We start from the raw sequence: 13,689 nt of genomic DNA on the forward strand, positions 1-13,689 counted from the left end.
CTTAAATTCTTAAATTCTTAAATTCTTAAATTCTTAAATTCTTAAATTCTTAAATTCTTAAATTCTTAAATTCTTAAATTCTTAAATTCTTAAATTCTTAAATTCTTAAATTCTTAAATTCTTAAATTCTTAAATTCTTAAATTCTTAAATTCTTAAATTCTTAAATTTTTAAATTCTTAAATTCTTAAATTCTTAAATTCTTAAATTCTTAAATTCTTAAATTCTTAAATTCTTAAATTCTTAAATTCTTAAATTCTTAAATTCTTAAATTCTTAAATTCTTAAATTCTTAAATTCTTAAATTCTTAAATTCATAAATTCTTAAATTCTTAAATTCTTAAATTCTTAAATTCTTAAATTCTTAAATTCTTAAATTCTTAAATTCTTAAATTCTTAAATTCATAAATTCATAAATTCTTAAATTCTTAAATTCTTAAATTCTTAAATTCTTAAATTCTTAAATTCTTAAATTCTTAAATTCTTAAATTCTTAAATTCTTAAATTCTTAAATTCTTAAATTCTTAAATTCTTAAATTCTTAAATTCTTAAATTCTTAAATTCTTAAATTCTTAAATTCTTAAATTCTTAGATTCTTAAATTCTTAAATTCTTAAATTCTTAAATTCTTAAATTCTTAAATTCTTAAATTCTTAAATTCTTAAATTCTTAAATTCTTAAATTCTTAAATTCTTAAATTCTTAAATTCTTAAATTCTTAAATTCTTAAATTCTTAAATTCTTAAATTCTTAAATTCATAAATTCATAAATTCTTAAATTCTTAAATTCTTAAATTCTTAAATTCTTAAATTCTTAAATTCTTAAATTCTTAAATTCTTAAATTCTTAAATTCTTAAATTCTTAAATTCTTAAATTCTTAAATTCTTAAATTCTTAAATTCTTAAATTCTTAAATTCTTAAATTCTTAAATTCTTAAATTCTTAGATTTTTAAATTCTTAAATTCTTAAATTCTTAAATTCTTAAATTCTTAAATTCTTAAATTCTTAAATTCTTAAATTCTTAAATTCTTAAATTCTTAAATTCTTAAATTCTTAAATTCTTAAATTCTTAAATTCTTAAATTCTTAAATTCTTAAATTCTTAAATTCTTAAATTCTTAAATTCTTAAATTCTTAAATTCTTAAATTCTTAAATTCTTAAATTCTTAAATTCTTAAATTCTTAAATTCTTAAATTCTTAAATTCTTAAATTCTTAAATTCTTAAATTCTTAAATTCTTAAATTCTTAAATTCTTAAATTCTTAAATTCTTAAATTCTTAAATTCTTAAATTCTTAAATTCTTAAATTCTTAAATTCTTAAATTCTTAAATTCTTAAATTCTTAAATTCTTAAATTCTTAAATTCTTAAATTCTTAAATTCTTAAATTCTTAAATTCTTAAATTCTTAAATTCTTAAATTCTTAAATTCTTAAATTCTTAAATTCTTAAATTCTTAAATTCTTAAATTCTTAAATTCTTAAATTCTTAAATTCTTAAATTCTTAAATTCTTAAATTCTTAAATTCTTAAATTCTTAAATTCTTAAATTCTTAAATTCTTAAATTCTTAAATTCTTAAATTCTTAAATTCTTAAATTCTTAAATTCTTAAATTCTTAAATTCTTAAATTCTTAAATTCTTAAATTCTTAAATTCTTAAATTCTTAAATTCTTAAAACCTTAAATTCTTAAATTCTTAAATTCTTCAATTCTTAAATTCCAAAATTCTTAAATTCTTTAAATTCTTATATTCTTAAATTCTTAACAAATAAATTGATGTTAAATTTTCGATTTTTTTAAACATTGATTTTTTTGTAATTTCCAAATTTCTGATTTTTTTAATTTCTGAATTTCTACTTTTGATTTCTTAAAATTTTTAAGCCATGAGTTTTTTTAACCCTAGAGTTTTTTAAACTTTTTTTTTTAAATTTTGGAATATTTATTTTTTTTCTGTTTTTTTTTTCTAAATTGCAGATTTGAAAACATGTAGTTTTTTAAATGTGTATTTTCCAATTTCTTAAGTTCTAAATTTTTGCTTTTTACTTTTGTTTTCATTTTTAGAATATTAGTGTTGTTGAATTTTAAATACCTGATCATTTTTATTATTGACTGTTACTTCTGGAAAATAAGTGAGAATATGCCAATTAGAACGAATTCGCCTTCCAAACATATAAAAAATTCCCCCAATAAACATTCTCAATCACTTTTTAATAAATAATCTTTTTCAAAAAAAAAATGGATTCCGAATGAAAAAAGTCGTATCACATCGTAATATTCATATTGGTAAAATTCGTGATATACAATAAACTTAAACATCAAATCGCCACTCTCACCTAACGATTTCGGAAAACAACCGTGCCCTCCCAACATTTTGGACTAGTCGGCGCCTCTGATGGAACATTTTATTTTATTTAAAGATTTTGACATGCACAGAAAAAAATGTGTATATTTCGAAGGTGTTTTTTTGGAAGGTTGAAAATTACGTTTTTTATGAAGTAATTCTACCTCAATTCAGACTGAAAATGTGACATTACACCAGGGAAGTGTAAAAATTACACATTTTCAGAGGTAAAAGTACAATTTTGTTCTGACATAAAAGATGTACCCCATCCCAGATGTAATATTACCATGTTTTTTTTACTGTGTGGCTTGTAATTTCAAAAATTTGTATAAAAATTATTATTATATTTTTTCGTTCTCTAGAAACAGTCTTTTTGAATATTTTGATAGACTTTTCTGTTTTCGGATATATTGGAATTTGTTGTATTACATTTACATTAACATTTCTGGAGTTTTATTTGAAAAGGTCCAATAAACCAAATTTTCATTTGAAGGTGTTTTTTTGGAAGGTTGAAAATTACGTTTTTTATGAAGTAATTCTACCTCAATTCAGACTGAAAATGTGACATTACACCAGGAAAGTGTAAAAATTACACATTTTCAGAGGTAGAAGTACAATTTTTCTGACATAAAAGATGTACCCCATCCCAGATGTAATATTGCCATGTTTTTTACTGTGTGGCTTGTAATTTCAAAAATTTGTATAAAAATTATTATTATATTTTTTCGTTCTCAAGAAACAGCCTTTTTGAATATTTTGATAGACTTTTCTGTTTTCGGATATATTGGAATTTAGGGTTTGATCCACTCTAATGAAATTTTAAATAAGGAGTATATAAATCGCGATTGACTTCTCAAATACGGACGTCATTTCTAATAAACTCTAAGAAGAAGGTATTTAAATAAGCCATAGGGTGTAAGGCCTACATTCTTAGTCTGCTAGTGAACTGGGGAATAATTTTATTTTAGTTTGCTTGGCTTCTTTCAATAATGCCTTACACATATAATTGTTGCAGCCACTCATAAACTGCATTCCCAGCAGATTGCAGTGAAGATCTATAAATACGCGTTAAGGTTACGGTCCTAAACAATCGCAATCGTCAGCAATCAATGTAATGTCATGCAGTGATCCATGATTACTGTCCCATGGCGCATATTTCGAGGGCTTTTCATTTCGTACAAATCCAACCTGAAGCTTAGAAATCCGAAAGTTTTGTTTTGAGTTTAGCGTGGACATTTTAAAAATTGATAGTCAACCAAGAAATAGACTGTTAATTGAATCTCTTCCTTCAGACTCTTTGGAAACTATCGGTATCATAGTTATCTTCATAACATGAGCTAGTTCTGCTTTCGAGTGGAAACCAAACATAAAAACAGAGTCTACATTAAAGATACCAGTTGCTTGTTATCCGTTTCCGTTTCGACCCATTTCAGTCACAATGACTAAGGATTAGATCTGTTAACCAATATGTGAAACACTTCTTTGAAAATAGTTGCTGAACTCTCAGCAATACGAAATTTAAATTAAAAAAATCAACGTTAGTAGTTATCCTTTTCTATTCGTAGACAACACACACTCAGTTACTGACTTAAAGCAACCATGGAATGACATTTGTATTTGAGATGTACACCCTTATCAAAAAATCATGATTTTCTGAGTTCAATCAGATACTACAACAAAAAATGATATTATGGGTTGAACTGAAAAATTAGTTAAAAAAAATGAACTCAGAAAATCACGATTTTTGGTTAGTGTGTAAGATACGTAGATTATACAGTAATACAGTCTCAAATTTGTGAGTTTTGTTTAATTATCCAGGATAAGAACTAACGAAAAGCAGCTAACGAAAGTTCCAGTTCAGCTTTAACCGAGACGAAATATCGATTTCCAACCCCGGAACGCGTAACAGTTTTCAAGTTTGTGAAAATCCATACTTTTTTTCTACTCCCTACAATGCCGCAACGAGACTCGTCTCGCAAAACAACAACAACAACAGAACCCGGACAATTAAACCCGGAACACAATAGCAAAACGGACAGCCAGCACCAGAAATAATCATAACAACCGCCGCCGACGCCGCCACCGCAAAGAATCCGAATGACACAAGGGCAGAGTAGAAAAAACTCCCGGATCAACCCCGCCGCCGGGGCGCTTCACAAAACGGTTCGTCGTTCGCCCCATTCACCCCGCGGTCAACAGATAATCTTCTAAACTTGGGCCTCGCCGCAGCGATGGCGAAGTAGGCCGAAAATTCGCTTGACCGCCGCCAACTGCGATTCCCGGTTTGAAAGGATTCGCTTTTTTTCGTTCTACGCCGAGAAGGAGAACGCGGAGGTTGGAGGGGGTCGTAATCCGGTTCTGGAACGTTGACCGCTTGGTCACCAACGGCTACTGGTGGGGGGGCCAAAGGCTCGTCCCGAGTGACGACTCGATTATAATTCGATTTGACGGAATGCGGCTCCCGCGCCACCCCGGTTCCGTCGGCCAACGGGCTGCTACTGTGCGAGGTCCTTTTTTCCCACCGCGTGGAACGCGTGCGAGAGCTGTGTGGAATGGGAAGAGGAGAAGTTTTCTCCTCTCTCGCGAGACTGGGGAGGAAGCAAGAGCGAGAGATCTGGAGAGCGAGACGACCGGTGCGTTGGTACCGTTTCGAACAGTTTCGTATAACAGTTGCGTGTGGAAAGGCCAATATCGAGCCGGTATCGGGCAGATGAAGGCGTGGCGTGCGGCCCGCGTGGTGGTATTGGTGCCGCCGCCGGGCACGATGGAAAGGGAAAAGGGGTTGGGGCACACCGTGTTGTGTTGTCGATGTGTGTGCGAGAGCACAACCTCGACCGCTGGCTGTTTGACTGGTCGCCCTCTCCTCATCCTTCCGTTTGCGTGTAATTCAAAGTAACAGCTCACGTCGCCTGCAGGCGTACGCGCGCTCTCTCTCTGTTCCTCTTTCGTGCCGTTGTTCCGCTCACTCTGTTGACTCCGTTTCTCCTCGTCGTAACCGGGCCGGCTGGGATTTAGCCATCGCTAGCATGCCAATACACACAGTCGAAGTGAGACGGCTGCTCTGACTGCGAGCGCTTTCCGACTTCTTTGCTCTCTTCCTCCACTCTCCGTGTCGGCTTTTTGTGTGTCTGTAATCTCGTCGTCGTCGTCGCAAGGGTATGAGTGAGAGTGGGGCAAACAGGTCGAGTCGAGTCGGTCGGGTCGGGTCGCGTACCTTTTGCACTGACTGTTCTAGGCAGTCAGGCACAAGAAGGCCTTTTGAATAGTAGCGCTGATGTGTGTTGTGTGCGCCCGGCAGAGAGAGTGCGTCTGAGCTTTGTGTCGTTGTTGTTGTAGTTGCTTTAATCGTCGGTCGCGAGTCGAGATTTCGAGATTTCTGTGGCCAGCGACGGTGACCGTGACGTGCATCATCATCTTATCAGCACGAGTTGCGAAACACTGCGTTATCAGCCTGCTCTTGTTTGTGTCCTGACTTTTTTTTTCGATTGGATTACGCGCGATCGTGACACGATCGCAAACTGTCAACGGTGAAACATTTCAAGCGCGCGAGCGACGGAAACATTTCGGTGTGATCCACGTGATTCGGCAGTGATTCGCGAGTGATTGACTGATCGCGCGGCGGTGAATCCGGATTGAGTGTTTTTGTGTTTATGATTGCTGGGGCAAAAAAAAGGAAACTTGGAAGCGCAGCCGTGAGAGCTATGATTGTTGAGGGTTTGTGATAAGAAGACGATTTTTCTGTTTCTGTTTTTTGCTGTGAGTGAGAGTGAAATCCCGGTTTTTCTGCGGCAAAACGGGAACGGATTTCTGCGAATCGCGGTGATTTAATCAGGAAAAATTTTCCTCGATAGCGTAGGCCCCGATTGTGGGGCCAAAACCGGTAGCAATATTATTACCCACAACTCGCTCAGCATGTACGGAGGCGGTGTCCTGTGCCCGTCGCCCTCGACGGCGACCGGGTTCTACAACCCGCGCGGACAGGGTTCCGAGATTGGCGCGCTGGAGCTGGGCTTCCCCCGGGGGATGGCTCTGGTTCCGCCGCCACCGCACGGTGCCTGGCGGGATCCGACCTCGCTCGGGTCGCACCTGCCCGTGTCCAGCACCAGCGAGGACATTACGACCCTGGGCGGAGGATCCGCTCCGCCCACCTCGATCTCCTCGATGCAGTCCAACACGTCCTCCTCGGTGGACAAGAAAGATTTCATATCCTCGACCGGTTCCGGAACCGGCGGATCCCAGCACAACGCGCTCGGCCTGGCCGTGTCCCAGCACGGCTCGTCCATCGAGAAGAAGGAGTTCCTGTCGCTCCAGCAGAGCACCACCCCCCAGAGCATGAACTCCCAGAACGGAAGCCAGCAGGACCTCAAAAACCAGAACATCGAATGTGTCGTCTGCGGCGACAAGAGCTCCGGCAAGCACTACGGCCAGTTCACATGCGAAGGTAAGCCCCATAAAATCCCCGGCCATAAATTCACCGGAATCCGCCACGGTTCCAGACTTACACATGTTCTACATGCGCTCATCCCCTCGAACGACCGTGGGACTTTCTTCGCCAAACCGTTTGCCCGGAGATTCCCACCGCAGAACGTGGACTTAATAAAATTATGATTATTGTGGAATCGTTTCCCCCCTCCGAACTGTCCTCCCCCTCGCCGAGGGGCGAGACACTTTTAAAGGGACTCCCTTTTGTCCGGCTGGTTCGCGCGCGACTTTATTGTCCCCGCCAGGTCGTGTGCTCCCCGGCCCCTCGTCCTCTCCAAGATCGGGACACAATTAATCAAAACAAATAAGCATAAAAAAGTAATTTTTCTTCGGTTCCCCTCGTTCCGTCGAGGTTGACTTTTTGGTCGACGTGGTCCTCTAGTGATGCTTGAACGTCTCGTCTTATCGGGTCGCACAGAGAGAAAGGGGGCCAAAAGGCGCGCGCTCGTTCGGCCCTTTGGGCACGACGCCCTGAAGATTCGTTTCGTTCTTTACTTGTTTTTTTATGTGCGTTTTTTTCGGGTTCTTCCTTTTTTATGAAGCGAACAATGCACACGAATTGAAACGGAAAAGCATGTGCGTAATTGTTATGATTTTATTTGGGCTGTGCTGCAGATTTGGGGGATAAGATTTTTGCGATGAAGTTTTTGGTTTCTTTTTTTGTTCGTTGGGTGAGATTTATGGGAAAGCATTTCTTACATCGATTTGGTGGAAAAATCGGAGTTATTTTGGGAGATAGTGGAACAGAACTTGGCTGATATTAGTTATGATATGAATGTAAAAAAATGTTACAAACAGATTGCAAAAGTTTTATTTCTATGAATTATTTTGCAAATTGATACATAAGACTGAAATTTATTATTCTATGGGCATTCACATTTTATTTATAATGAGATTTAATAAAAAATATTATATTTCAGCTATTATTTTTCCATTTCAAATGTATTCTTTTAGACGTTAGGAAAACAAATATCAAGTCGAAGATAACAAACTTTTTTAATGAATTAAAAGCCTTGTTTTTACTCAGAAAAATTGGCCTAAATTTGCTTGAAAAATAGAATTTATAAAAATTATATGATAAAATTATAATTAAATAGTTTAATAGAATTTTACAAAAAAATATTCGCTTTTTAACAAACTTTTTTTTTATATTTGAAATTTCTTAACATAAACAAAATATCTTAAATTTAAAAAAAAAAACGAATCTTTTGACAATTTACCCTTTAAAAAAATTGCCTATCAAAAAATATTTACTCTCCTTTCTATTACTTCATCAGAAACGAAACTAAAATAATTTTTAATTTACCTTTTTAATTTATAAATTACAATTATTTATTTGTTTTCTTTACAATATTTTCTAAAAGTATTGAGATTTTTTTTATCAAAGTAAAATTTACGAAAAAATTTTAAATTTTTAGTCTACATCAAAATCGTTTCGTTGTTTCAAGGTTGATCAATTCAACAGTACTTTTCCAAAAGGTCTTTTCTAAATATGTCGTTATTTTTATTGTAACATAAATTGATTTCAAATAATGGCACAAAATATCTATTTTCCATAAATATTTCAACATTATTCCATTAAAAAAAAAAAAACATATTTTTGGCCGATTAAGAACTCGATCCAATTTGCTGATTGTCAGTATTTAAACAACTTATTTTGTAACACTTTTGATAGAAACTTACTTGCTCACTATCTATAGAGCGGTTATCTCTCGATTTCAGTTAAAACGCTTTTTATGAGCTGCTATTGAACGTCAATGTGCTGATATGCCAACATTAGAACGAGATGGAATTAGATGCTGCTCTCTTATCTACAACAAACAAGGAAGCTTAAAATAAATGTTACACTGTTCAAAAAATCATGATAATCTTACATCTTGTAATGTTGACAGATTTTGTGCAAGAAAAATGTATGATATACCTCTAAAAATGTGTAAATTTACATGATTTATGTGTAATTCAACTAATTCCACATAAATTGAGGTAAAATTACATCGCATAAAGATAATAGTAAACCATAACATTTTTCGATCTTCCAAAATAAAACTTCAACTCACGGTGTTCAAGTCTTTATTAAAAAGATTTTTTTTAAATACCTTATGATTCTGCATCCACTCACCTGTAACATTTGAGCTGAAACTATCACTTGCCAATTATCGACTAAAACGACCTGCTCAGATAATTATAATCTAATCACAACAAAACCAGACCTCATTGTTCCCGGAACCCGGCTCAACCCACCCCGGACCAGCTCCAAAGTTCAGCAATGCTACAATAAAAAAAGGCAACAAAATCATTCAATTAAGCGATAAGCACCGCACTGAAATAACAAAATAATAATAACAATCTCCCTCTCTGTTTCTCTCTGACCCGACAATGAAGACAAAAACAAACAATTCCCCGACATTTGACACCCGATCTCGCCCGAATTGCAAAGAAAAAAAAAACAACATTCGGCACCCTTTTTTCGTGACTCCCAATTTATCACGCAGCATCCCGACGACGAAGTCTTCGTAGAACCCTATTTCTTTGGAAATTTCCTACAATTTGAGGTCGACCAGCTACCTAATCTTGAACTCTTAAAAAATTACTGGCCCCGAAAAAAAAGTGGGGTTAGAATGAGTTTGACAGGAGTTGCAACCTGAAAACGAGGGGATGCTGCAGCTCCGAACTCCGGCGAACCGGTTCCGGGAAACTAAAACTGTGCTACAAGTCGCATCTTTTGCATAAATTTTCTACGGGAAGGATTGAGCCTACTTGGTCAAATGTCACCGTGCGTCAATTAATCTCAAAAACGGGTTTCCAACCAGCTAAAAGTAACGAGTTTTTTTGTTACCCGCACAAAAAGTGCATGTTCTAACCTCTTCAATTTTAATATAAATGACCATCATCATTATTACAGTCGTTATTACCGGCGCGGTGGTGGCGTCGCTGGTGACCAAGTAGGCCTGCTCTTTTGAGTTTGATTAAAATATCAACATGGCTACCGTGATACTCCTGCATTACCGGTTGCGTGACCGAACCGCGTATTGGCAGGCCCCTCGGGTCGCCGGGGTCAACAGCGCGAGGTTTGGCGTGTTTGTTTGGTTTGACACGCGGGAGTGAAATCTAAAGAGTTGAGTGTGAAATCAGTTCAGTGAGAAGTTCAGTACGAAATTCAGTGACAAGTGCAGTCCAGTTTGACAGTTCGTAGTGCAATTCTGCCCGTCACGACGTTACGTCAAACGGTTGCCAAATTTTGGCGCGTTCACGCGCCACTGCCGTGGCCTACTACGACGAAAACAAGAGCCAATTTTTTAAGGCGATGATTGTTTAACTGTTTCGATAAGCCGCGGGCAATTAAGCCCCGGAGTTTGTAAACTTGGCAGCGCGTTACGACGGGCAGATAAGACGGCCCCAAAATGGCGGCCAAAAGCTTTTTTTCGGGGGGCTGTCACTTATCGCCCCTTGTTTTCGATTCGACAGCTGCCCGTCGATAAGAACAGCGTTCTTTATGACAGCTGGTAACGGTGCCTCTCCCGTTACCGGGTTCAACGATTCGGATCGATCGCGTTACGGCTGCAATTATGCACCTTCCTCTTTACATAATCGCCAGGCCCATATATCACGGGGCATAATTGCCAACCCGGGTGCATCGTGCGAGATAATCTTTACTAGACCACGTCTAGTACCGGTCCTCGGGATCGTCTACCGGTGCAAAAATGTGCCAGTTATGAGATACCCTAAAGTAAACACTGCTGTTAGAATTTATTAACCGGAACCGGCTTGGCAAGTGATCACCACCTCCTGCATTTCTCCCATTCCATTCCAGCAGAGATTGCAGTGTGCATCGCTCTCGGTTCCGGTTCTTGCACGGCGCAAGGTAGCACAACAGCTGACTGAGCCCGTCAGTCACACCGCCGACAGACTGGCCGCGGTGAACTTCTTCTTGCAGCATTAAATTTATTCAAAACATGCAACATTTGCGCGCTGGCGAGAGGTGCGAGATACGGATTTTGCGAATCTTCCTCGTCTGACGTTTGATCCGCGCGCAGTAAGCTGCGCTGCACACGATCTTGATCGTGGTCGGGAAGAAACGGGAAGAGAACAGGGCCGAGTAGGCTCCTCTATCTTATCGGTTTGAAATTATAGACACCGACGTAGCAGGCGAACAAGACCGGTGAGAAACTCTTCACCGGAGTTCGCGTCGTTGCACTGATGAGTAAGAACCGATATTAGTTATAATTAAGTAATTTAATCACTGACCATAGCGCACACGCGGTCACGGAACGGTGCGAAGAACTCTCGTCCAATTACGGGTTCCCCGTCGGGACTTATCAACCTAGATCGCTATCGAGCAAATGGGTTTTCTCAACTCGTTCTCAGGAGATCTGGCCGCACGCTTCCTCAGGAAGCACGCACTAATGAGCGTAATTCGATTTGAATAAAACGAGCAGGCCGAAATTACCTTCCATGTCGTAACCTTTTACGGAAGTGACCACGGTCCGGGTCCGTAACTATTAACCTCAATCGCGCGCGCCTTCTCCAATCGATCGATTGCTGCTCCGCTTCTTCCCAGTTCCGATCCGATCGTCGACACAGCAGGCCGTGGAGAGCGGAATGCAAGAAATCGTGACCTACTCTTCCTCTCCATCCTCGATCCTCTCGGAAACTCTTTTTTTCGGGAAACGTCAAATTCTCGTCGTCCCGCGCTGCACACGATCGCGCTTGATCGAGCTCTCTTTCCTCCATTGAGTCGACGAAGGCTGTCTCACTCACTTATTAATAATAACTCGATGATGATGATGAAAACGATCGCGCTGTAATCATCATCACGGGATGGTGGCCGCGGCCTAATGATCGTTATTATCGCGTCGTCGGTGAACGGACCCCGCGAGAAGTCGACTCAGAGCCAGACATCTGTCAAAATTGCCTGTTGTCATTGGTGAATGCCGTCGACGAAGATTTTTTTACAAACAGTGGCATATCCAAACTTTTCGGTTTTATCAGCAAACGTCAAACCAATCTCAGCAAGTCCAATTCCGAGTACTCGGTTTAAAGTATCAATTCCCACTTGCCAATCCAGGTCAAAGCTGTGAACGGACCCCAGACGCTCCTCTGACCACCTTTCTGTAAACAACACCAAAGTGCTGCTAATCCTTTTAACATATAAATGGCCAGCAAAGAGGGCGGTGGAAACCTTTTTTGCAGTTTCCTAACCCTGAACACACCCCTGCCGCCGTTGACATTTGACCGTCCCTGTTTGTGTTGGTCCACCCCTGCGAAAGCTCGTGGGTCTGCCAAATGAAGACATCGCCGCCTACTGTGACGCAGCAAAAGGATTAACTTTTGGGGTGACGTGGCGGCGGGCTTCCGTGCACCTGCCGATGCGTTGAACTTTTTGCTGAACTTTGTGGTCATGCGAACCTGTCACGCCAGCGAAGGGCTTGAACCGACGCGCGTCTTGATTTACCGTCCGAAGCGTCGTAAAAGTTAATGAAAAAACGTCTTCTAGCGTTGCGCTTTTTGCATAAAAACAACACACATAACCTCACTCTGCGAATCTTCCGGGTGAGTTATTTGCTTAGGCCCAGGGTCAACCTCGCTGGGACATCCTGGCCGAGGGTTTTGCGAGAATGTGTGATTTATGAACAATAAGCTGGCCCACTAGTGGGTCCCCCTAATAGTGTGCGCGCCTGTGTTATCAAAAAAGGAGGAGAAACTCTTCAGCTCAAGTGTGGGTCATAAATCGTGGACGCGCCCCCTCTCGAAAACCAGGGGTGGAATAAATTTTGCGGTGTAATAGATGGATGTGTTGCATAAACAAGCGTGTACTTGAGTGCGTTTGCTGCGCAGCAGCAGCGCCCCTACCGGCCGCTCTGTCGCAACTAATTTGACAGATATCGGTGGGATCGGATCCCAGCGCGGTGGGAACCGCGCTGATTCCATTTAATTTCTCGAAACGATTCCCGCGCGTCCCGCCCGCCCCACTTCCAGATCGAACTTTTAATTCAATATTATTTTGTTGCACCGAGTCTCAAGTCTCTGGACTCTGGCGAACTCCGTTCGCTGCAGGGAATAGAAGTGCGCGGTCCCGCGACCAGATAATGGCCAGTAAGTCACCAGCCGACGATGCGCTGCTGCCGTGGACCGATCAGCAAGCAATGATCTCACGAAAGGGCCAACCCGCAGGCGCCAGAGGCGACCTGGATCTTCCCCGCCCTCACATCTCCCTTGCAGTCGGTCCGGGAAATGAACAGAAAATCGAAAGAAATAAACTCATAAGTACTCCGAGAGAGGGGACGCGCGCGCGAATCTCCCGAAAAGTCGTGATCTTATTCTTTATGCAATGGGTCTTCCCGCGCGCCCGCCTTTCCCCGCCCCGGCCTGGGAAGTTCCCGGGGATCGTCCTCTCTTCCCGTTAACGGTTTAATTATATTTAAACAATAATAATAAGGTTAATGAAATGATAGGTATGTTTGGAATTGGGCCCGGAGGTTCATTAGGGGGCGGCGGGCAACAACACACTCACTGACTGCCCGCGCATCTGTCAAAAAGCGGGCAGTGTTGCCAGCGCGGTCACGCCGCGCGCTATTGATGGGCCCAAGATTTAATGTGATGGTAACGATTTTCTCGTCCCAGTTTAGGAAGGGACGACGCAAGAGATGATCGTCCGTGCGCGCAGCAAATCGCTATCATCGTCGATCAGAAAATAATTTATTATTTTATATACACTTTTTTGCCCGAAAAAAAACCCCAGCAACAATATTTATATGGTCCTAAGAGGTATGCGAGCGCGCGCGCGGGAAACTTTTAATCTCGAGTTGCAACGCTGGAGCTGGAGAGTTCTTCTTTGCCGAATGTTCCGTGCTCTTTTTTTATGTGAAACGTGCT

The 13,689-nt window shown here is 39.7% G+C and overlaps 2 protein-coding genes across 3 annotated transcripts in view; one reads left to right on the forward strand and one right to left on the reverse strand.

Annotated features, from left to right (window-relative positions):
- Positions 1-13,689, reverse strand: part of LOC128093425 (uncharacterized) — an 88,658-nt gene that overhangs the window by 12,145 nt on the left and 62,824 nt on the right. The window lies entirely within an intron of this gene.
- The window catches only part of LOC120413068 (nuclear receptor subfamily 2 group F member 1-B), a 73,129-nt gene continuing 64,875 nt past the window's right edge, over positions 5,436-13,689 (forward strand). Inside the window, exon 1 of one of the 2 annotated variants that reach the window (XM_052710128.1) lies at positions 5,436-6,775. In XM_052710128.1, the coding sequence (XP_052566088.1) occupies positions 6,247-6,775 (529 nt within the window). In that variant the 5' untranslated portion in view covers positions 5,436-6,246. The remainder of the gene's footprint in view (positions 6,776-13,689) is intronic. The other variant, XM_052710129.1, reaches the window with a different exon arrangement.

This window comes from Culex pipiens, chromosome 3, assembly GCF_016801865.2.
Source record: "Culex pipiens pallens isolate TS chromosome 3, TS_CPP_V2, whole genome shotgun sequence".
NCBI lineage: Eukaryota > Metazoa > Arthropoda > Insecta > Diptera > Culicidae > Culex > Culex pipiens.